This window comes from Choloepus didactylus, chromosome 13 (genome assembly GCF_015220235.1).
Source record: "Choloepus didactylus isolate mChoDid1 chromosome 13, mChoDid1.pri, whole genome shotgun sequence".
NCBI classification, from domain to species: Eukaryota; Metazoa; Chordata; class Mammalia; order Pilosa; family Megalonychidae; genus Choloepus; species Choloepus didactylus.
Genome location: NC_051319.1, coordinates 73,907,524 through 73,930,523, shown reverse-complemented (window position 1 = coordinate 73,930,523; position 23,000 = coordinate 73,907,524). Strand labels below are relative to the sequence as shown.

At 40.7% G+C, this 23,000-nt stretch overlaps 1 protein-coding gene across 11 annotated transcripts in view; it reads right to left on the bottom strand.

Moving 5' to 3' along the window:
- The window catches only part of LOC119507842 (solute carrier family 22 member 4-like), an 846,933-nt gene that overhangs the window by 814,825 nt on the left and 9,108 nt on the right, over positions 1-23,000 (bottom strand). For 5 of the 11 annotated variants that reach the window (XR_005211347.1, XM_037801032.1, XM_037801029.1 and 2 more), the window contains exon 2: positions 14,652-14,806. Coding sequence is in view for 7 of the 11 variants with exons in the window: in XM_037801032.1 (XP_037656960.1) it covers positions 14,652-14,806 (155 nt within the window). In the remaining 4 variants the exon portion in view is untranslated. Of the gene's footprint in view, positions 1-8,114; positions 8,460-14,611; positions 14,807-16,177; positions 16,221-23,000 lie in introns of those variants that run through there. The other 6 variants (XR_005211348.1, XR_005211345.1, XR_005211346.1 and 3 more) reach the window with 6 other exon arrangements.

Below are 23,000 nucleotides of genomic sequence, written 5' to 3'. Positions count from 1 at the left end.
ATCCAGTTAAAGTAAAGATTAATTTGTGCTCTGTGCCAAAAATAAAAGCTTTATCTTTGAAACTAGCACAGATCTCTAGGCATTGGGAGACAAGGTTTCTCTTTTTCATACCCAGAAGTGCTTTTTCATCATGCAGTTTTTTTTTTTTCTCTTTAAATGAGCCAACTTTTAAAATACTTGGAAGCAGAAATAATTCACTGCCAGGTTTCTCTTCATTGCTTTGCTGGTGACCTTGCTGAAGTCAATTGAATTCCTTAACATTGTGCATAAACTAGAGATAATAAACAGGACTGTTTAGCAAGTAAATGGGTAATCTTTTGAGTGCTTAAAATCCTGCAAAAATATTAAATACCAAAATATGGAAATTTGAAAATAGTGAATTTCCATTGGTATTCGGAAAAGAATTAAATTAATCACATTTTATTGATAAAACAAAATACATTGCATATGTGACAAATATTACTTCATAGTCCCTGAGTAACATATTCATTGAAGAATTTATTGTGGATGTTCTCTAACGGTCTAATTTCTGCTACTTTGCTGGCTTGTACCCCTTTTAAGAGAAGTAGAGGCTGTTGCAGCTATTTTTAATTTTAAATTAGTTTTACATAAGGAAAATGTTAATCTTGTGGCTACTCTCCTCAGAGTTCCGAGCCTGAGCTTTGATGGAGGACACGCAGTTCCTTTGAGTGATCTGCAACTGAAGTTTCAGAGAATGCTGGGCTAGTGAGTCCTGGAATGAATCTATGTGTTTATTTAAATATTTCACCAAGGCAGGCAAAATATGAGACTGATATGTCTTCTAACTCTTGCAAAGGCATCCTTGGCAGTAAATCCCATCAGCTGTTTGGAATAGGATGGCTCTCTATGTTGGACAGATTTCCAAGGTATCAGGCCATTGGCTGCAGCTTTTGGTGGTTAGGATTTCATAGGGTAAACGTCTCTGGGAGATGTCTACACTGCATGCATCCTATAGGATATCAGTGGAAGGTTAACGTGGAGTAAATCCTATAATCAGCTGCTAACCTTCCCCAGAAGTTCTTCTCAAAGTGCAACTTCTTCTTGATCCTGGGAAATAACTGCCTGTTTTCTTGGATTGTTCTACATTACTGAGCCACTCTCCACCTATGCTTACCTTTTTGGTCAGTTTCAATTTAAGAAGAAGTGAAAGTTTCCAAATGCTATAAGGTCACACTTTCCATTAATTAATTAATTTATTCATTCATCAGTGCAACATTCATGCATTGTACTAGGTCATCATTAGGTTCACAGAGGAAAAAAAAAAAAATAACAGTCTCTGCCCTCAAAAAGGATATATTCTAGCTGGAGGCAGAAAAGTAAATCATCAATGCAAAGGGTTTGGCTTCTGTATGATTATTTACTACTTAATCATTTTTCAAGCAGCTAACAATATTCTGATGAAATTTTGCCAAAGTTGCCTGTTCTGATTTGCTAAAGCTGCCATTATGCAAAATACCAGAAAGGGATTGCCTTTTATAAAGAGGATTTATTAGGTTACAAATTTACAGTTCTAAGGCCATAAAAGTGTCTAAACCAAGGCTTCTACAAGAGGATACCTTCACTGAAGAAAGGCTGATGGCATCCAGAACACTTCTGTCAGCTGAGAAGACACATGGCTGGCATCTGCTGGTCCTTTGCTCCTGGGTTCTGATTTCAAAATGGTTTTCTCCAAAATGTCTCTGAGCTTCTGTCTTTCTTAGCTTCTCTCTCTCAACTCCTGTGTATCCTTGCTTGCTCTCCCAGTGCCTTTCTCTCTAAGCATCTCAGAGTCCTCTCTTAGCTTCTCTGGGGCAAACTCTGGGCTTCATCTCTTAGCTTAGCATCTCCAAGCATCTTTCTGTCTGCATCTCCAAGGTCTGGGTTTGTGTCAGCCCCTGAGCCCTCTTAAAGACTCCAGTAGACTAATCCAGACCTAACTTGAATGGGCAGGGTCACACCTCCATGGAAATAAGCTAATCAAAAGATCTCACCCACAATTGGGTAGTCATATCTTCATGGAAACAACCTAATCAAAAGATCCCATCCATAAAGTCTGCATCCACAAGATTGGATTAAAAGAGCATGGTTTTTGTGGGGGTCATAATAGATTCAAACCAGCAAAATTCCCCCTAAGTTTGGTGTTTTAATTTGCCCTCTAGAAACCAATTTGTGCTCTATTTGTTTTTCAGTGATTATCATTTTAAAGCATTTCATAGAATTCAATAAAAATGTGAGAAAAGTTATAGAAATATGTAAATGTCTTGAATGACATCTGTTCCAGTTTGCTAATGCTGCTTTTATGCAAAATACCAGAAATGGATTGGCTTATATAAAGGGGGTTTATTTGGTTGCAAATTTACAGTCTGAAGACCATTAAAATGTCCAAATTAAGGCATCAACATAAGTATACCTTCAACAGAGGAAGGCCAATGATGTCTGGAAAACCTCTGTTAGCTGGGAAGGCACATGGCTGGCATCTGCTGATCCTGAGTTCTGTTCCAGCTCCTCTCTCAGCTCCTGTGCATTCTTTAAAATGTCTCTCTTGGCTGCAGCACTGAGCTCCCCCTGTCTGGGCTCTTATAGGGCTCCAGTGATTTAATTAAGACCCACGCTGAATGGGTGGGGCCACATCCCCATGGAAGTAATCCAATTAGAGTTATCACCTACAGTTGGGTGGGTCACATCTCCATGGAAACAACCCAATACAAAGGTTCCAACCTAAACAAGACTAAATATATCTGCCCCCACAAGATTGCATCAAAGAACATGGCTTTTTGGGGGACATAATACATTCTAACTGGCACATTGTCTTCGGATGCCATAGTTTCATTTCTGGAAATGTTTTTAAGATGGATTTAAAGAAAATGCTTGAATTTAAACCAAATGAAGAATCATAAGTTCTAGAAAGTCAAATTAAATCAATTGAATGGTGATGGAAAAGAGTTATCCAGATAATTCAGATCCCTCCTCCCTCCAGCAACCAGTGCTAAAGTCTAAAAATGGTAATGGGGGGTTGATATTCAGTTAGCAGATTTATAAAGAACAGTATTCATGCTGCCTGAGAGCTCTAGTTATTTTGAGGATATGAATTATTTGTAATCATCTTTATTTACTTCATATTTTCTAGCCAGCACATCACCTTACACACAACAGATATTCAATAATTATTTATTGGATAAGATTGAACTGAATTGAATTGAATTGAATTGAATTGAATTGAATTGAATTGAAAAGACAAGTGCTCAAATATCCACTTATCACTGTGGCTGCTAAACATTGGCTGAGATAGACATCCATGCTCTGATTCTTAATCTTGAAAACTCAGAAGACCTATTATTGTTTTTCCCTCCCTCTTTCTCTCCCTCCCTTCTTTTTCCCTTGTGTGGGTATTTTGTTTTTTGTTGGGGGATTTTCCTCAGGGCTAATTTTCATTTGGGGCTAAGTTTAAATTTCTAACCCTCCTTTGAGTCCCATGTAAACCGCATATTCAAAAATAGAAATATATTGATGGATTTGTCCATTTTAAGAAAATCCCATCTCATATGAAATTTCTGCTTTTTTTTTTAAAGCCACCACCCTACTGCCCAGCTTGAAATGGAATTTGGTCTAATAAACATTTGCTTAATAAACATACTGGGAGAGAAGAATGGGGTGATGGATAATCTTACATTTAAACATCCACTGACAAAAATTAATTCTTTTTCAATTTTGTTCAACTGGATCTTTTTTGACAGGGTGATTTTCTGTACTTTTTGGCAGGGAGATACATGGATTTCTGGACTTAATCTTTAAATTCCTAATAGCTTGGGCTCTGCTATAATTCATTAATTCACTTCTGCTTGTTTTAATGAAAAGAAAGGCTTAAGGAAGAGGAATGAAATTTAAAAAAATCAATAACAGACCTTTAAATATACGTGGAGCCTTTTTGTTCAAGGAGATCAGAGTGCATGACACTATGACTTATTCTTTCTTACTTTTTTACTCATCCATTTTCTCATAGTACAGATTTAATAGTCTAGACTCCAAATTGCTACATCACTGTCCTCTGTTAAAGCATTTATTTGATGAACATGCACAGAGGGTTTCCACATGGAAGGCATTTTGCTGGACATAAAATTGTGTAAGATGGCAATCAGATTAGTTGGGGGGGGGAATGAAGAAGAGTGATGGGGAGGAGTGGAAAATTAAATGTATCCTTTTCCTTAGAGGCTTCCAGAAAGTTCTAAAGTTCCAATTTTACAACTGAGGAAATTGAAGCCCAAAGAGGTTAAATGACCTTATAGAGTAGCAGAATTCAAATTCAAAAGCAGATCTGCTTGTTTCCTAAGCCTTTTGATAAATGGCTGAATTGGTCAATAAGAGAACTTTTCAGTACTAGCATTTTAGGCTTCTGCAAGAATTTCATTAGAAAGTAGGACTCCTACCAATGCTTTTTGACTATATAGCCCCACATTGTTTGAATTAAACTTCACTGTCTGTCTTTATTATTGTTCACTTCACTTCTACCAGGCAAATTAGTTTTATTTCACTGACATATAAGAACACATAGCAGAGAGGGTGTTAAAGGAAATAACATTTTAAGTTGCACATAGTTATTTGGAACTAATGTTATTACTTTGCCATTCTTCTTGATTCCATTTTGATTTTAATTAGTTTATCTATCTATCATCTATCTATCATCTATCTATCCATCTATGTATCATTTATCTATCATCTATCTATCCATTCATCCATCATCTATGTATATCTATCTATCCATCGATCTATTATCTCTCTGTCTCCATCTATGTCTATCTATCTATCTATCTATCTATTTATCTATCTATCTATCTATCTATCTATCTATCTATCTATCTATCTATCTTTCTATCTTCCCATCCCCAAGATAAACATCACTTCTGTCAATTCAACAATATGCTTTCTTAGGCTTTGGGGCATATTAGTCCGAGAACACAGGTTATTACATTAGGGTTGCTCCTGAAATCAACCCTGTTGCATCAAGCTTATTGAAAGTCTCTTAGGTAAGAGATCTAAAAACGTGCCTAGGATTGGGGAAAGACATTCCATTCTAGGTTTTTGGCACAGACTAGACTTGATAATTCTTGCCTTGTGTTTCGAATAAGCCTGTCATCATTTAATCCATAATTCTCCTGATAACTTGTCAAATATATTATTTATCTTCTAGAAACTGTACCTAAAATGACTTTGATTTCTTCAAATCAACAAGAGCCAACTCTTTATGTAAATTGCCAATTTAGTAGTCTTAGCTACGGTTCTCACTCAACCATGGCAACATAGCATTGACAGAATGCTTTCTATATACCAGATATTATTCTATATGCTGTTCACAAGTTAATTCATTTGATTATCACAGTGCCCTTTGAGTTAGATGCTATCATTATGTTTGTTTGGTAGCGAGTAAACTGAGGCACAGGACAAGCTAATTGGAAACTTTGTAATTTTGATATACCAATGTTCATTTAGCATTCATGATGCAGCATAGCAAGAGAGGATGTGGCAATGCATAATTATAAGACAAATTCCTTGTCCTTGAGGTATTTATAATCTAGTTGGGAGTGGCAAAATCGATATGTGGAACATTCAGAGGGCAATAAAAGTGCATAGTTCATTATTGTCATGTGTTGTGTTAAGTTTTATGCTAGAAAATCAGGGGAAAGGAGAATGCCAAGGGCTAGTGGGGTGAGGGAAGGACTTGCAAAGGATATAACTAAAATGTTAAAGAGAAGTTGGATGAGATGGGAGTGGAAGGATACACCATGCAAGAAGAGCCAGATGAAGCTGAATGGAAGCTCAGAGAGGGGAATAAGCGTGGTTTGGTAGTTTCTATTCTTTGCTTCCTCCCCATCTTCCCTCCCCACCTCTCTCTGTGTCTCTGTCCCTCTCTATATATATCTGTCTTGATTTCTATTGGTTTTGCTGTCTCTTTCTTTATATACACACATTCATGCATACACATACTCATGTGTTTGTGGCTGTTTATTAATGTATGTAGATATGCATACATAGACTTACCTCCAAATAAATTGTCTTGTGCTGTATTAAAATGTTTATGATACATTCAGAAATATTATGGATTGCTGGCAGACGATGATTTGTAATTTTAAAATCTTCAATGGATAATCCATAAAATGAAAGAGAAAGGAAGTATGTGTTACCTTTGAACTATAGCCAATAAAACTATCCTCCTCTCAGAAAATCAAGGACAGGTCAATACTTACACCAGGAAGATATTTTTATTAAAAAGGAACTCTTTATGTGGCAAAACTGATTATTTTTTGATTGACACCATACTTTACTGTTACTTGTACACATTTTTGGTTTATCATTGCTGTGGGCAATAGAGAGGAAATTGCTCTGCAATATTATCCCTCTGTGTTTGACAATAAAATCCAAGAAAAATAAAATATTCCTCCAGTACAGTGAGTTAGGTGACTGAGATGAAAATTTCCAGTTTTATAGGTTGAAGTTAGAGTTGTGAATTATGGCTACTATTATATAAAGGCTAGATTTCTAAGTCTGGGATAGGGAATTCTTATATAAAATGCTCACTCTCCTCTGGAACCTTGACTGTGTGAAACAAAGTGATCAAAACTCCAGTTTTTTTTTTTTTCCTTTTTTGAAACAAAGTAAATTGGATTTGATTTGCCACCGAAAAATACATCATTTCATATTTAAATGAAAACTACTGCAATTCACAGCAGTTTGAGTTTGAAATTGAGTATGATATTCTTGTCTTATTTTTGTATCCTTAACAACCCTCCATGAAAAATTTGTGGAGAAATCACCATATCTATATTCTGCACATATACTCAACTGGGCCAATTATATTTGGACACAGTCATACTTGGAGTTCATTGACAGAGTAGAATCGGGGTAAAATTGATTCTTTCCACTTTTCTTTTACAGAAGCAATCATGAACTCATTGATATTATAAAAGGTACTACTGTCTCTGATTTAATCAACAGGACCTGTATCCATAAGTGGATCTATGTATTTGTGGATGTGGTTTGAGAATCCCACATACCCTAACTTTCTAGGGTCACTTTTCCTTTAATATTTAAGCAGAAAATTTATTGAACCCTCTTGTCACATATTGTTGAAACCTAACATGTTTTCTAATAGCTACATTGATTCCTGTCGGGACTGGTTTGTGGGGAGGAAGAAGAATATCACTTATATTTTTCTTGGTCACTTCTGAGGTCCAGTTCTTGTTCTATTGAATTCTCAGTCTCTCCCCAGCCTTTCACTTTGTCTTTCTTGCTCCTTTTCTGCACTATTTCATCTTACTTTGCACTGTCTGAATCCCTCTACCCCCAAGGTACCTCTGTGTATAAACTATGTGTAGCAGATTTTTCTGAAAGATTTAGAGCCTGAAGGAAGGTTATATCAAATATAAAGCATATTTGATATAATCTAAGTTTGAATGGTAGGCAAGCTTGTTCTTAAAAGTCACTTGTTCATTTCCATTGCAGTTGAGTTTTACTGGTTATATCTTCGACTTTGGCTTCAGCCTATTGCCATGTTGCTGTGTTCCTCTCTCTCTTCCTTTCAACTGTTCTCCTGTCTCTTTGGCTTGCTAATTCATAATCCCAAATTCCTGTTCATTTATTCTGTAGAATGGTTTATTTATATCTTCAAGTAGAGGAATATCACAAAAAGTGGCTACAACAAGGCTCTGCTCTGAAGATCTCATCTCCATCACAAAGCATTCCTTGATATGATTTCTGAAGTCAACTCTTAAACTAAAAATGTTTTTCTAAAGAGTGATACATATTGAAGATCTTACAGTAGAAAGATCTGATATCTGGGGCTTGCTTCAAAACAATCTGGGCAAGGTCTTTGTATAGAGGTAGAGATGAACCAGTCTTGAGCATGGACTGATAAATGTTGAAGCTGGTTGATGGGTTCATGAGAGTCCATCGTACTATTCATACTACATTTTTAAATTTTTACAATTTTCTAAAATAAAAAGCTAACTTTTTTACTTTGTTCCTACACACACAAATATGAATATAAATACAGACCAATCCAAGAGATTGTTAGACTAAAAACTGTAGGGTAAAGACAAATAATGGCTGAAAGACAAACTTAAATGAAGGCATACTGGAGATATAAGAAGGAGAGAAGTAGTGAATAACAGCAAATTATCCCAAAACTTAGTGACTTAAAACAACAAACATTTACTGTCTCCAGGTTCTGTGGGTCAGGAATTTGGGTACAGCTTTGGTGGGCACCTCTGGTTCAGTGTCTCTAACAAGGTGGCAATCAAGGTGTCAGCTGGGGCCAAAATCCACTCAAGGCTTGACTAGGTGAGGACCTACTTCCAAGCTCACTCATGCAGCACTTGGCAGACCTCAGATCCTCACCTCTATTGTCCTGAGACATCAGTTCCTTGACCAAGTGGTTCCCTCCATAGGGCAGTTCACAGCATGGCAATCTGTGAGTGAATGAACAAGAGAGCAAACTCAAGATGGTAGACTCAGTCTTTTTGTAACCTAATCTCAGAAATGACATTCCATTGCATCTGCTGTATTCTGTGTGTTACAAGCAAGTCACTAAATCCAACCTGCAAGGAAAGACTATTATATAAGGGTGTGAATTCCAGGAGACAAGGATCATTGGGAGTCACATTAGAGGCTGCCTATCACAGTCTGGACTCTGGCCTCCAATGATTCACATCCCTCCCACATGCAAAATTTATCCATCCCCTCCTAAGTTCCCCAAAGTTTTATTCCATTACAGAATCATTTCAAAGTCTAGAATCTCATAATTCAAATCACATCCAGGTATAGATGACGCTCTTCAGATGTAGTTCCTTAAGTACAGCTCCTTGTGTGCAGTTTCTCTCAATTTATAGATCTGCAAAACTAAAAAGCTTGATTATCTGTCCCTTGAACATCTAACATATAATGTTGGGGCAGGCATAAGATAACCACTGTAAATATTCTTGGCCGAAGGGGGAAATGAGCACTACAAAGTAGTAAGTGGTCCGCAACAATTCTGAAATCTAGCTGGGCAAATGTTGGATATTCATTGCCAATTCAAGGCCTAGGAATAATTCCCCATGGCTCTTGGCTCTACTTTCTGGGCTCTTGGCTTTGCTTCTGAGTCATCCTTCCTTTGCCATGAAAGATATCACATATTTGCAGATGAGTAGTTTTCTCAGCTTACTTTCTGACAGTGGAATTTTAAGGGCCCAACTACCTCTTTTTTTTTTTTTTTTTTTTTTTTTTTTTTTTTCACTATTCATAGACTTTTTTTTTTTTTAATCATCATTTTATTGAGATATATTCACATACCACGCAGTCATACAAAACAAATTGTACTTTCGATTGTTTACAGTACCATTACATAGTTGTACATTCATCACCTAAATCAATCCCTGACACCTTCATTAGCACACACACAAAAATAACAAGAATAATAATTAGAGTGAAAAAGAGCAATTGAAGTAAAAAAGAACACTGGGTACCTTTGTCTGTTTGTTTGCTTCCCCTACTTTTCTACACATCCATCCATAAACTAGACAAAGTGGAGTTTGGTCCTTATGGCATTCCCAATCCCACTGTCACCCCTCATAAGCTACATTTTTATACAACTGTCTTCGAGATTCATGGGTTCTGGGTTGTAGTTTAATAGTTTCAGGTATCCACCACCAGCTACCCCAATTCTTTAGAACCTAAAAAAGGTTGTCTAAAGTGTGCGTAAGAGTGCCCACCAGAGTGATCTCCCGGCTCGTTTTGGAATCTCTCTGCCACTGAAGCTTATTTCATTTCCTTTCACATCCCCCTTTTGGTCAAGAAGATGTTCTCCATCCCACGATGCCGGGTCTACATTCCTCCCCGGGACCAACTACCTCTTTATACTCTGTGCTGACTCTGTCCCTTTCATTCCAAGGTAGCAGTGGATCTCCTTTAATTTCAAAGGGCCTTTTGAATGACTCAATATACTTTGAGGCACTGCCTTTGATCTCTCTGAGGTCTTAATAAAAGAATTTGCAACCATACCCTCCCTTTCTTCTCTAGAACACATTTTCCTGGTGGTGCCCTGAATTTGATATTTGATCATGCTATTGGCAATTCTCAGAATTTGATTTTTTCTTAGGAACCATTATCTAGTATTGTTTGCCATTTGAAAAGGCTTAGAATTTTCCAACCATCAGGCCCTAGCTCCCTTTTGTTTAACAATCCTTCCCTTAATTTATTTATCTCCTCTTGTATTTACTGTAAGCAGTGAGAAGAAACTAGTTGGTTCCTTCAATATTTTGCTTGGAAGTTTCCTTAGCTAGATCACCCATGTTCATTAGAGATGTTTTCTACTTTCTAAGTTAATGCAGGTGATAGTGCTTCTGTGTTTTCTGCCTAACAAGGATCTCCCTAACTCCAGTTTCTAACATGTCCCCCATTTCCTTTTGAATCCTTACTGGCAACATCCTCAGAGTCCAGATTTATACTAATAGTCTGTTCAAGGCAATTTCAGTTTTTCTTTTATATGTTCCTCAAAATTCTTTCATCTTTCACCCACCACTCAGTTCCAAAGAAACTCCCACAGTTTTAGATATTTGTTATAGCCTCATCCACTTCCACATACCAAAAGTCTGCATCAGTCAGAGAAGCAGAACATATACGTAATTTGATCTTAGGAAATTGTGGGAGCTGGTTAATCAGTCTCTCTAAGGCCTTCAAGTCTGGTTTGGGAGTTTAGGCAAAGCTGTAGAGACAGAAAGTAGATTAGTGGTTCCCAGCAGGGGGAAGTGGGGAATGGGAGGCAACTGCTGAGGGTCACAGGGTTTCCTTCCGGGGTGATGAAATTGTTCTGGAATTGGGTAGAGTTGACGGTTGCACAACTCTGAATATATGAAAAACCACTTATTTGTATATTTTAAAAGAATGACTATTACGGTATGTGAATCATACCTCAATTTTAAAATAATAAAAAAAACATGGCTTATTAAGGCTGCATAATTGATAAGATTTCAAATTTGCCTGAGTTTCCTAGTAGCCAAAGTTAAAGGAAGACATCATCAGCTACACACATATCAAAAGGAGGAAAACATCTAGGCATCAGTAGAAGCAAAGCTTTCAACAGCTCAACAGCCCAAAAGAAATACCTTGCAGTATGCTGATGTTAGGAATAATGAATCAGTCAAGACAGGAGGCAATTAAGTGTTGGTGCAGAATAAATTCAAGCAGCCAGTTGTGGGGGATAAAAGAGAATGCTGCTGGCATTTGACCCAGAGGACTGTGGACAGGTTGAGGGTGTTACTTCTGGGAAGTAGTAGAAGATCGTGGGGACATCTAGAGTGCGATCAGTGTCCGTGGTCGTTTCCTCCGAAAGCAGCCTCATTCAGATGTTAGAGATTATGCCAGCCCCATCACTTCCAGGTGTATCCACTTTGTTTCTTTGGGCAGTACTGCTACTTCCTTCCCTTTTCTAGTCTTATTTGAATCTGTCAGGCTTTATAATTTTTAAAAAGCAGAGCATATTCAGATGTGGCCCTCTCTCTCTGGCTAAGCCAACTTGAAAGGTGAAATCACTGCCCTCCCCCCTACGTGGGATCAGACACCCAGGGAAGTGAATCTCCCTGGCAACGTGGAATATGACTCCCGGGGAGGAATGTAGACCCGGCATCGTGGGATGGAGAACATCTTCTTGACCAAAAGGGGGATGTGAAAGGAAATGAGATAAGCTTCAGTGGCAGAGAGATTCCAAAACGAGCCGAGAGATCACTCTGGTGGGCACTCTTACGCACACTTTAGACAACCTTTTTTAGGTTCTAAAGAATTGGGGTAGCTGATGGTGGATACCTGAAACTATTAAACTACAACCCAGAACCCATGAATCTCGAAGACAGTTGTATAAAAATGTAGCTTATGAGGGGTGACAGTGGGATTGGGAATGCCATAAGGACCAAACTCCACTTTGTCTAGTTTATGGATGGATGTGTAGAAAAGTAGGGGAAGCAAACAAACAGACAAAGGTACCTAGTGTTCTTTTTTACTTCAATTGCTCTTTTTCACTCTAATTATTATTCTTGTTATTTTTGTGTGTGTGCTAATGAAGGTGTCAGGGATTGATTTAGGTGATGAATGTACAACTATGTAATGGTACTGTAAACAATCGAAAGTACAATTTGTTTTGTATGACTGCGTGGTATGTGAATATATCTCAATAAAATGATGATTAAAAAAAAAAAAAAAAAGCAGAGCATAGAGAAGACCCATTTCTGCACTGCTTTGTGAATGGGAGTAATTCAGATTCCTAAATTAAAGTGATGACTCTTATAACTGGAGATTATCATCGCAGTCTTACCAGTCCTCTCCTAGAACCAGAGGACAAACTTAAAGGTCCAGACACGTCTTCTCAGCCCAGACCCCAAGCTCCGGTTTCTTTTAGTCAAATAAAACCCAGATTTCGGCCATTTCAGTTCTTCAGCACCAGAGGGCGCTGTTGCACCGCCGGGACGCCAGCGGCCGCGGGGGGCCCGTTGGTCACACCCCTCCCCACCGCCGTCACACTTCAGCCTGCGGGCGCTGAGGCCGAGTCCGCCAGCCCCGGAGCGCAGGCTGGTTTTCAGTGACATTCTTAAGTCCGAACGTACAGACCTGAGAACTCAAGACAAAGAATCTCATACCGGGCCACAGAAGTCAGCAATTTGGGGCCGAGTACAGAAGAGTAAAACCTTACAGTCTGGGGAAGCTCCACAACCCCAGGCCTGGATGCAGGCTGATAGGGAGCCAGCTGCACCCAGCGGCCCACCCCGATTGCTATGGAGGCTCTGATCCTACGTGATTGTACTTTCCACTCAGCCCTCTCCTCCTTCCCAGCCATGCACATGGGACCACAGGCTGCATGGGGAGAAGGGAGAGGTGTGGAAGGGCAGCATCTGGGCCAGCTGGGCATACCTTTCCTGCAGAAGGCCTCCATGGCCCTAGAAGCACCTGTGCCTTGGAAAGGCAGGTCTTACTGCTGGGGTGCTGCCCAGAGGGGCTGCCAGCTGGCACAGACCTCATCTTGCCCCCAATCCCAATGATGGGGCTTCACCGACTTCATTGTGAGTCCCTACCCTTCCATTTCACATAGTGCTCAGCCCCGCCTGTGACATGGGTCTGCTGGCTCTGGACAGAGTCCTCTGTCTGGAGGAGGCCTGTTTAGTTTCTGGTATGTGTCTGGCCCAAGCAGAGCCACACACTGGACTTTTCAGGAATAGGGAGGGTCACCACAAAGAAGATGGGAGAACAGTAAGTTTTGCAGTACCCAAGAGTCCTGTGTCCTTGGGGCCACTGGACATTAGGGAGCTGCAGCTTCTGTCTGAAGTTCTGCTGACCTCCAATTTCCAACAAAACTGGCTTTAGGCTCTCTGTATCCTCTACATAAGGCATCTTTTTTCAAGAAACTCTTCTTGCTTCCCTTCTTCCTTCTGCGGGGAAGAGAGAGGGCCCCTCCTGTTGGGGCCTGCCGAAGAGTGTGTGCTAGCTGCTAAGACCAGGTGTCTCCAACCACCTCCTCTCCAAGCTTCCCCCAGCACCACCACCCTGCCCCCAGCAGATGCGAAGGCCGGGCCCAGGGCAAGGGGCTCTTCAGATGAGTAAAGGAGTGGAATTTGAACAATTCTACAACCTTGACAACCTGACAGGGGATGGACACATCTTCAACTCAGAGAATAGCATCCCCAAAGCCAAAGAGTCATCTGATTAGATTTGGTCTTTTAAGAAAAGAAGAATCACTAGACTTTCATTAAAGAGACACTATTAATAATTGCATTATGACTGCAAGGATAAACCGAGATGGTATTAAGGAAACTACAATGTTTATCAACCTAGAAATTTTGGGAAGTGGTGTCTATTGTCATAAGCTGGGTGCCCCCCTCCCCTTTCTCTCAGTTGCCCACAGCATGGGCTCAGAGAGCATGCTGGGGGCTCTCTGTCTCTAGTGGATGACTCTGAGCCTGCCTGGAGCTCACTTCATTTCCTCCCAGGAAAAGCTGGTGAGGGCCCTGGGGGCCTCCTCCTGGTCTTGTAGCTTATGAGAGTCCCCCTTGTGCAGCCTGACATTCCAGAAGCAAGGCTGCTGCTAGGAGACAAGACTAATATCAGTTCAGTGAGGCTCGTGCTGCACAGCTGATATGCTCTGGGGGACGGCTCTGGCTCAGAGTGAGACCAAATTTGCCCAACAATGGCGGGCTGGCACTGAACTCCTCCTGTCTGGCACATGCCTCCTCAGTCCATGTGCGGGCCACACCAGCTACTCTAAGTCCCTTGATGGGCCATGTGCACTTGCCAGGAACCACCAGGCAGAAGCCTCAAGCCTTCACACTCAGATGGGAGACATCCCTAGTCCGTCTTACTCTGTGCCTTCCCCAAGCCCTGTGCTCCTGAGAATGTGCCTCTGTTACCACGTGGCTGGCTCATTCACCACCACATGTCAGGGCCCAGCACAGCACCTGCCCTGCTGTGGCAGGATCAAAGAACCTATCGCTATAGCCCCCTCTCCAATGCACAAGTTTTGGAAGTACAGCCCATAGGGTGAGCTGCTTCCATTGGTGCTGGACCCTCTTCAGTGGCCCTCTCTTTCCTGGCCTCTCACAGGGCTGCAGGCAGGACCCCCATATGTCAGAAGCCATTCCTACCTAGTATGAAGGCCACCACATAGTTGGAGATCTGGCCCATGCCCACGATGACGAACTATACAGTGAACATCTCCCAGTTGATGGAGAAAATCTGCAGGAAGCTGAAGCCAGTCTGCACAGCCATGGTTGCAAAGAGGATGCTCTTCCTGCCAAACCTGCCGAATACAGCATAACACAAAACATGACATTTGCAGGTGGCAGTGACACTCTACGGCAAGGTGTGTTGCAAGCTCAGCCAGGCATCAGTGCAGACTTTGTTTTTCAGGCTCTGACAAACTTTTCTCCCTGTTACATCCTCCCAGTCTCCCCCTTAGTGAGACATCAGGCATCTGTCTACCCAGGAGCTGCCTTTCAAGATTCTAAGTCTCTCGTGGAGTCACCATATCTTGAAAGCACTCAGTAGCTTATGGGAGGACCAAGTGGAAAGCTCTCCAGAACAAGCCTCAGGTAGAAGCTGCCACGATGTTTCTGGGAAGTGGGCATGGTATAGACCATGGATACATGTTATATCAACCACATGGGAATTTTGTAAATCCTGAACCAGGATTCCCTCTACAGTGGTGGTTTTCAGCCTTGGCGGCACATGGAATCAGAGAGCTTAAAAAATTACCGGTGCCAGCATTCTACCTCCAGAAATTCTTATTTGCCTGGGATGCAGTTTGAATGTTGAGATCTTTTAAAATTCCCCAAATGATTCTAATGTGCAACCAAAACTGGGGACTACTGCTCTATAGGAGGATGAAGCTTCCAGCAATGTCCATTAGTTACGCTGTAGTTGGTTTGAAGGTAAATGTAATATTTGGTAGCAACCAATGGATAGAATGGAGCACAGGCATGAGCAGAACAGCCTCCCAGCCCATTTTCCAAACTCAGTTCTCAGGCTGCTGGGGTTGGGTCCCCCTGGCTTTGTAGCTGGGGAGCGGCAATCCCTCCACTGGGCACTGCCACTCAGCACTCCCACCACAGAACATCCAAGAGGCCACTGGAACGTGTTTCCCAGTACTCAGCGGCCGTCTCCTCCAGACCGTGGGTACCATGAGGCCCACAACCAGCAACCCGGCCAGGGGCCCAACCGACAGGACAGTGGTATGCAGTCAGCGCTCGTTTTCAGGCCCTGATTCCAGCTGATGAGCTGTCTGTGGACGAGTCATAGGTATCCACACTCCCTACCTCCCCCAGCCTCTGACCTTGACTCTCAAGAGACTTCGGGGTGGAGTGGGGTAGGCAGCAGTGATGGCAGCAGTGTGTTTTCTCGAGGGGTGTGGTGGTGTGAGGACTTCACTTTCCAATGGGGTCCCTGCCACCTCCCCACCCCCAGCGAGGCTGGGAGACCTGAACAAAAGCAGGTCCAGGCAAGGTGGGCTGAGGGCGCAGTGAACAGACGATGGTGTGGCTTCTATCACTGATTCTGCGGCCTGAGGTTCCTCCCTTCCTCTGGGTGGAAATGCCCTGAATTCAGCCAATTCCAAGAGAGGCAGGAAGTGAAAAGGGCTCCATCCCACCCTCTCTCCCTCCAGCCCCCTTACCTGTCTGACAGCTGCCCAGACACGAAGGAGCCAAGGAGCACGCCTACGAAGAACAGGGAAGTGGTGAGGGGCGTCTTCCAGTCATCCTCGCACACCAGATTCCACTACCGGGGAAGACCACACGAAGCGGTGAGCCCACCCCTCCAGCGGGTCCCAGCCCCAACCCAGCTGCAAGGGCATATCAGCATGGCTGCCAGGCGGCCTTCTTTCCCCACACCCGGCTGCCCCTTGGTGCAAAGGGCACAGGCCTTGCAGCCCTGAGGTTGTCTCCTGGCTCTAAGTAACCTGGGGCAAGTCAGTGCCATCCCAGAGATTCAGCTTCCTCTTCGAAGAAGGGATGGTGATAACTCCTGCTCTGCTTATTTCACCTTGCAAGACACAAGCTGAATCCAGGGCTGTGACTGGTGAGCCCTCAGCTGCAAAGCAGTATGAGGCTGAGGTAGTGTTACTGCTTCAGAAGTCATCCAGCATGGAGAGAAGGTGTTTGAAAAGCCTGAGGGACAGGGCAGAGGGTATGGGCACTTGTTCCAGGGGTAAAAGTTTCCTCCTCCTTGTTGAAAAGGGCAAGAGGCCCCAGGGAGCCTGTGATTATGTTTTCTGAGCCAACTCCTCCAGAGAACCCTGGGCTCCCTGGTCCAATCACACTGCTTGGGGGCTGACTCAGGGCTCCAAGACTCTGGGGCTTGTCCTCTCCTCTCCAGGATGTGTTCTCTCTCTTTGGCACCCTCTTTCCCACCCAGCTTTCCCAGAAGTGTGGTCTCTCCCCTTCCCCAGGGCTTGCAGGCTGCTGCAGTCCTAACAAGTCCCTGCTGGTACAGCTAGAAAATGAGGGTTGCAGCCAATGTTTCAGTTCCCAGGTCTTGACTTAATTTGATCTAGTGAAATCTCAAGGGAGGATGCAAAGATTTCATGTCATTGAGCATCTGCTCTGGGCCAGACTCTGTGAGAAGCATAAGACAAACCTGGTTCCTGCCTTCACAGAGGTCAAGGTCAAGCATACTTTATGGGACAGGTCAGGTGTGCACATGTGCATGCATAAGCCCAGTGGAACAGGGTGAGGCGGCCTCCGTTCTGAGCCACTGCACCCTCCTCCCTGGCTAGCGAGGAAAAGAAGCACCCCCTTCCTCAGATTCCTCCACCAGAAGAATAGAGTTCTAAGATCTGAACCCATTGTGGCATATTTTAGATGACTAACATTTGCACAGGGCCAGGCACATGGTGGATACTTAATCAGTTGATGAACGAATGTTGAACAATTAAGAGTAATGGAAGATGAATTTTTAAAAATGTGTGTATCTGGGGCTGGGGAGTATCACACACTGTCCTTTGAAAATCGCCCTCGACCTTGAATTCTCCAAGTCCAAAGTCTGGCAGTTTCAGTGTTTACCAAACCAGTAGAGGACCATAAAGATAAATGCATCCTCTTTGACACAGAATTGAGCACTCTGGAAGGCAGCTGGGTGTTGAGCAAGGAGCACAGGCTTTCTTGGGTTCTACCACTTCTAGCTGGGTGAACTTGGGCCACTCATTCACCTCCCTCAGCCTGCTCCTCATCTCCAAAGAGGTGATAGGAATACCCGCCTCCTGAGGTGTTGTGCTCATTGGACGGCAAATGTTAAGTGAAGCATCGGACACAGTGTCTGACACAATTAAAGGCCTCATTAAATGGTAGTTTCCTTTCTACAAACCTCAGCTTTTGACCTGAGCAAACCGTGACATAGACCAGCATGGATGAATAAGCAAAGCAGGTTACTCTTAAACCTGCCTGGGCAAAAAAGATTTTTAGAAATAAGAACAAGAAGTAACCTTCCATCTGATTACTAAAAAGTAGAAAAGTTCTTCCTATGAGGTGCAGAAATCCCATTATAAATGGACTTCAATCCCAGAGATGGCCGTGAATGAAAAAAGGATTTCTCTAGTATCCCCTCACAGCTATCTTTCATTCCAGGGGGAAAAGTAGGAAGTAGTCATTTGTTACTAATAAAATATACAACCACCCCAATGCCTTCTCCATAACTTGGTTGTGACTTAAATGCTGGAAATTTTTTGAGTGTCTGCAAACAAAACAAAACAAAACAAAACCTAGTTATTTAATTCTTTATGTTTATAACAGCTTTATTAAGATATAATTTCTGTAGTATAAAGTTCACCATTTTAAAGTATACAATTCAGAGGTTTTTAATATATTCACAGAGTTGTGCAACCATCACCACAATTTTAGGACATTTGCATCACCCCAAAAGAAACTTCATACCCATTAGCAGTCCCTTTTCTGAACCCTCACCTATACCTCTGGCAACCACTTATTTATTTTCTTGTCTCTATATATTTGCCTATTCTGGACATTTCATATACACAGAATCATACAATATGTAGTCATTTGGGACTGGCTTCTTTCACTTAGTACAATGTTTTCAAGATTCATCTTTGTTGTAGCTTGTATCAGTCCTTCATTTCTTTTATTGCTGTATAACACTCCATTGTATGGATATACCACACTTATTTATCCATTCATCAGTTGATGGACATTTGGATTGTTTCCACTTTTTGTCAATTTTGAATAATGCTGCTGTAAAAATTAGCGTACAAATTTTTTCGTGAACGTATGTTTTCATTTCTCTTGCATATATACCTAAGAATAGAATTGCTGGGTCATATAGTAACTCTATGTTTAACTTTTTGATGAACTGCCAAACTGTTTTCCAAGGTGGCTGCACCATTTTACAATCTCATCAGCAATAAATAAGGGTTTCAATTTCTTCACATCCTTGCCAGCATTTGTTACTGTGAGTTTTTTTTTAATTTTAGTCATCCTAGTTGGTGCGATGTCTCATTTAGATTTTGATTTACATTTCCCTGATGACTAATTACATTGAGCATCTTCTATGTTAATTTGAGGGTCAATTTGGAGTATTGCCATCTTAACAATATTGTCTTATAATTCATGAACATGGATGTCTTTCCATTTATTTAGGTCTTCTGTGATTTATTTCAATGATATTTTATAGTTTTCAGAGTATAAAATTTGCACTTTTTTGTTAAATTTATTCCAGAAGACATTTCTTTAGTATTTTTAATAAGATGGGACTTCTAGAAATAAATTCTCTCAGTTTTAGTGAATATGAGAATGTCTTTATTTTTCCCCTCATTTTTGAAAGACAGTTTTGCTGTATTTCAGATTGTTGTTTGATACTGTTTTTTCTTTCTTCATCTTAATATGTCATCCCAATGCTTTCTAGCCTCCATTGTTCCTGATAAGAAGTCAGCTGTTAATCTTACCGGGGTTCCCTTATACTTGACAAGTCTTTTTCTCTCTTGCTGCTTTCAGAATTTTCCCTTTGTCTTTGTTTTCCAGCACTTTTATTATGCTGTGTCTGGATGTGGACCTCTTTGTATTTATTCTAGTTGGAGTTCATTAGGCTTCTTAGATATATATATTGTTTTTTTTTTTATTAAATTTGGAAACTGTGCAGTGATTATTTCTTCAAATATATTTTTTTACTCCTTTCTCTCTCTCTTCTCCATCTAGTATTTCCATTATATGTATGTTGGTGCCCCACTTTTCTCTGAGGCTCTGTTCATTTTTCTCCAGTCTTTTTTCTCTCTGTTCTTTGAATCATGTAATCTCTATCAATCTGTCTTTAAGTTCACTGATTCTTCTGCCTGTTCAAATCTATTGTTGAGCTTCTCTAGTTAATTTTTTAATTTAAGCTATTGTTACTTTTAGCTCCAGAATTTTTTTATATAATTTCTATCTCTTTATCAATATTCTCTATCTGATGAGACATTGTCATAATACCTTCCTTTATTTTTTTTAGGTAAAATTTCCTTTAGTTCTTTGAACATATTTATAATAGCTGCTTTGAAGTCTTTGTTAATCCAATATCTGGGTCCTCACACAGTTTCTATTACTGCTTTTTTTCCCCCTGTATATGATCATACTTTCCGGTTTCTTTTCATGTCTCATATTTTGGTTGTTGTTGAAAACCGGACATTTTAGCTAATATATTGTAGCAACTCTGGATACTAACCCTGACCCCTTCCCAGGGCTTGTTTTGATTTTGCTTGCTTGTTTATTTGTAAGGTGACTTGGCTGGACCATTTTGGTGAAGTCTATTTCCCCTGCAATGTGAAGCCTCTCATGTCACTCCTCAGAAGGCGCAGCCTTGGGCATATGTACACTCATGCTGGGATGACAGTGGTTTTAGCAGAGCTATCTTTGACTCTCTTTCCCTGATCCCTCTTTTAAGCTGTCTTCCTCTGGTGATATGACACCCAATTGTTAGATGACACTAACTGATGGTTGATTGCTTTATTGTTTTTTGTTTTGTTTTGTTTTTTACATTTTATTTTGAAATAAACTCAAAATTATAGGAACAGTTGCAAAAACAATACAAACCCCATACACAGAACTCCAGCATTCTCTGACTGCCCCCGATACCCCGATCCACTAACTTTAACATGTTGTCACACTGCTATTTCTTTCCCTCCCTCCCTCCCTGTCTATCATCCATCATCTATTGCTCTGTCTTCTGAACATATGAGAGCTAGCTGCACACATCCTTGAACAAACACTGTAATTCACATATACAATTCCCATGAACAAGAACATTCTTTTATGCAATCCCATTAAGTGCAGCTAAGAAGTACGAGAGATTCAACAATGATACAAAGCTTACATTCTATATTTCCTTTTCCTTATGTCTCAACTGTGTCCCTTTGAGCCTCCTGTCCTCCATCCTCAGATCTCATCCAGGGTCATCCTTGGCATTCAATTGTCATCTATTTAGACTGCCTTTTTTTTTTTCCTCAATTGTGGAAACATATATACAGTCTAAATCTTCCCATTCCACCCCCTCCCTAGCATTCCATTAGTGGGATTAATCACATTTAGAATGTTGTAATGCTATCACCTTCCATTACTAGAAATTTCCCTTCACACTCATTTCTTAACTCGCCATTGCCTGTTCCCCCATTTCTCTTAACCCATACTCTACTTTTCATCTCTATGGTCATATGCTCTGATAATTTCTTTGTGTTTACTGTGGGGCTTAAAATTAAACTCTTAAATCCATAACAATCTTGTTTTTCTTTGATACCAACTTAATTTCAATAGGACACATAAACTATGTACCTATACTCCTCCATTCCCCCACCTTTATATAGTTCTTGTCAAAAATTACATATTTTACATTGAGTTCAAAACTGCTGATTTGTCATTAGAGTTTGTGTATTTTATATCATGTAGGAAGTAAATAATGGAGTTACAATTCAAAAATTATTGACTTCTATTTGTATTCCATTGTGGTCAGAGATTGTGCTTTGAATATGTTCAATTGTTTGTTTTTTGTTGTTGTCTTTTTTTTTTTTTTTTTTTTAATTTATTGAGGCTTGTTTTATGTCCCAGCATATGGTCCATTCTGGAGAAAGATCTGTGATCACTAGAGAAAAATAAGTGTCCTGGTGATTTGGGATGTAAGGTTCTATATATGTCTGTTAAAATTCTCTATATCTCTTTCTCCTTTCTTTGTTTCTCTGTTGGTAGGGCTCCCTTTAGTATCTGAAGTAGGGCAGGTCTTTTATTGGCAAACTCTCTCAGCATTTGTTTGTCTGTGAAAAATTTAAGCTCTCCCTCAAATTTGAAGGAGAGTTTTGCTGGATAAAGTATTCTTGGTTGGAAATTTTTCTCTCTCAGAATTTTAAATATGTCATGCCACTGCCTTCTCGCCTCCATGGTGGCTGCTGAGTAGTCACAACTGAGTCTTATGTTGTTTCCTTTGTATGTGGTGAATTGCTTTTCTCTTGCTGCTTTCAGAACTTACTCCTTCTCTTCAGTATTTGATAGTCTGATCAGAATATGTCTTGGAGTGGGTTTATTTGGATTTATTCTATTTGAGCATTTATGCTTTGTGTATTTATATTGTGTAGAAGGTTTGGGAAGTTTTCCCCAACAATTTCTTTGAATACTCCTTCTAGACCTTTACCCTTCTCTTCCCCTTCTGGGACACCAATGAGTCTTAAATTTGGACGTTTTATTTTATCTATCATATCCCTGAGATTCTTTTTGATTTTTTTCCCCATTCTTTCTTTTGTTCTTTCATTTTCTGTTCTGTGGACCTCTAGGACACTGAGTTGTTGTTCCATTTCCTCTAATCTTGTATTATGAGTATCCAGAGTCTTTTTAATTTGGCCAAGAATTTCTTTTATTTCCATCAGATCTTCTATTTTTTTTATTTAATCTTGCAATTTCTTCTTTATGCTCTTCTAGGGTCTTCTTTATGTCCCTTTTATCCTGCTCAATGGTCTTCTTCATGTCTTTTATATCCTGTGCCACGTTTTCATTCCTCAATTGTAATTGTTTGATTAATTGTGCCAAGTACTGTGTCTCTTTTGATATTTTGATTTGGGTCTTTGGGTTGGTTTTATTATAGGCATTAAGATTTTCTGTTGTTTTTGGCCTCTTGGCATTTGCTTTGCTTGATAGGGTTCTTTCAAGTTGTAAAAAAAAATACCAATCTAATTTTTCAGAAATACAAGTTGGTGGCAAACACTTTCTCCAACTAACCAGCAGATGGCGTCTGCAAGTCACCTATTCCCCTTAGGTCAGGTCTTCCCAACTCTGTCTCTGTGGTGTGTGGGGAAATGATTTTTTTGGGGTTCAGTTGGTGAACTCAGTTTTGGGTTTGTTGTTGGAGCTGTCTGCCCTGAACGTGGTGCGTGTGTCTGGGTGGTCAGGGAGGCAGGGCCGCTTTAATATTCAAACCTCCAAGGTGTTCCCGGAGATTCAAGGCTGTTGCAAGAGTCTAAGCCTTCATTTCAGTTT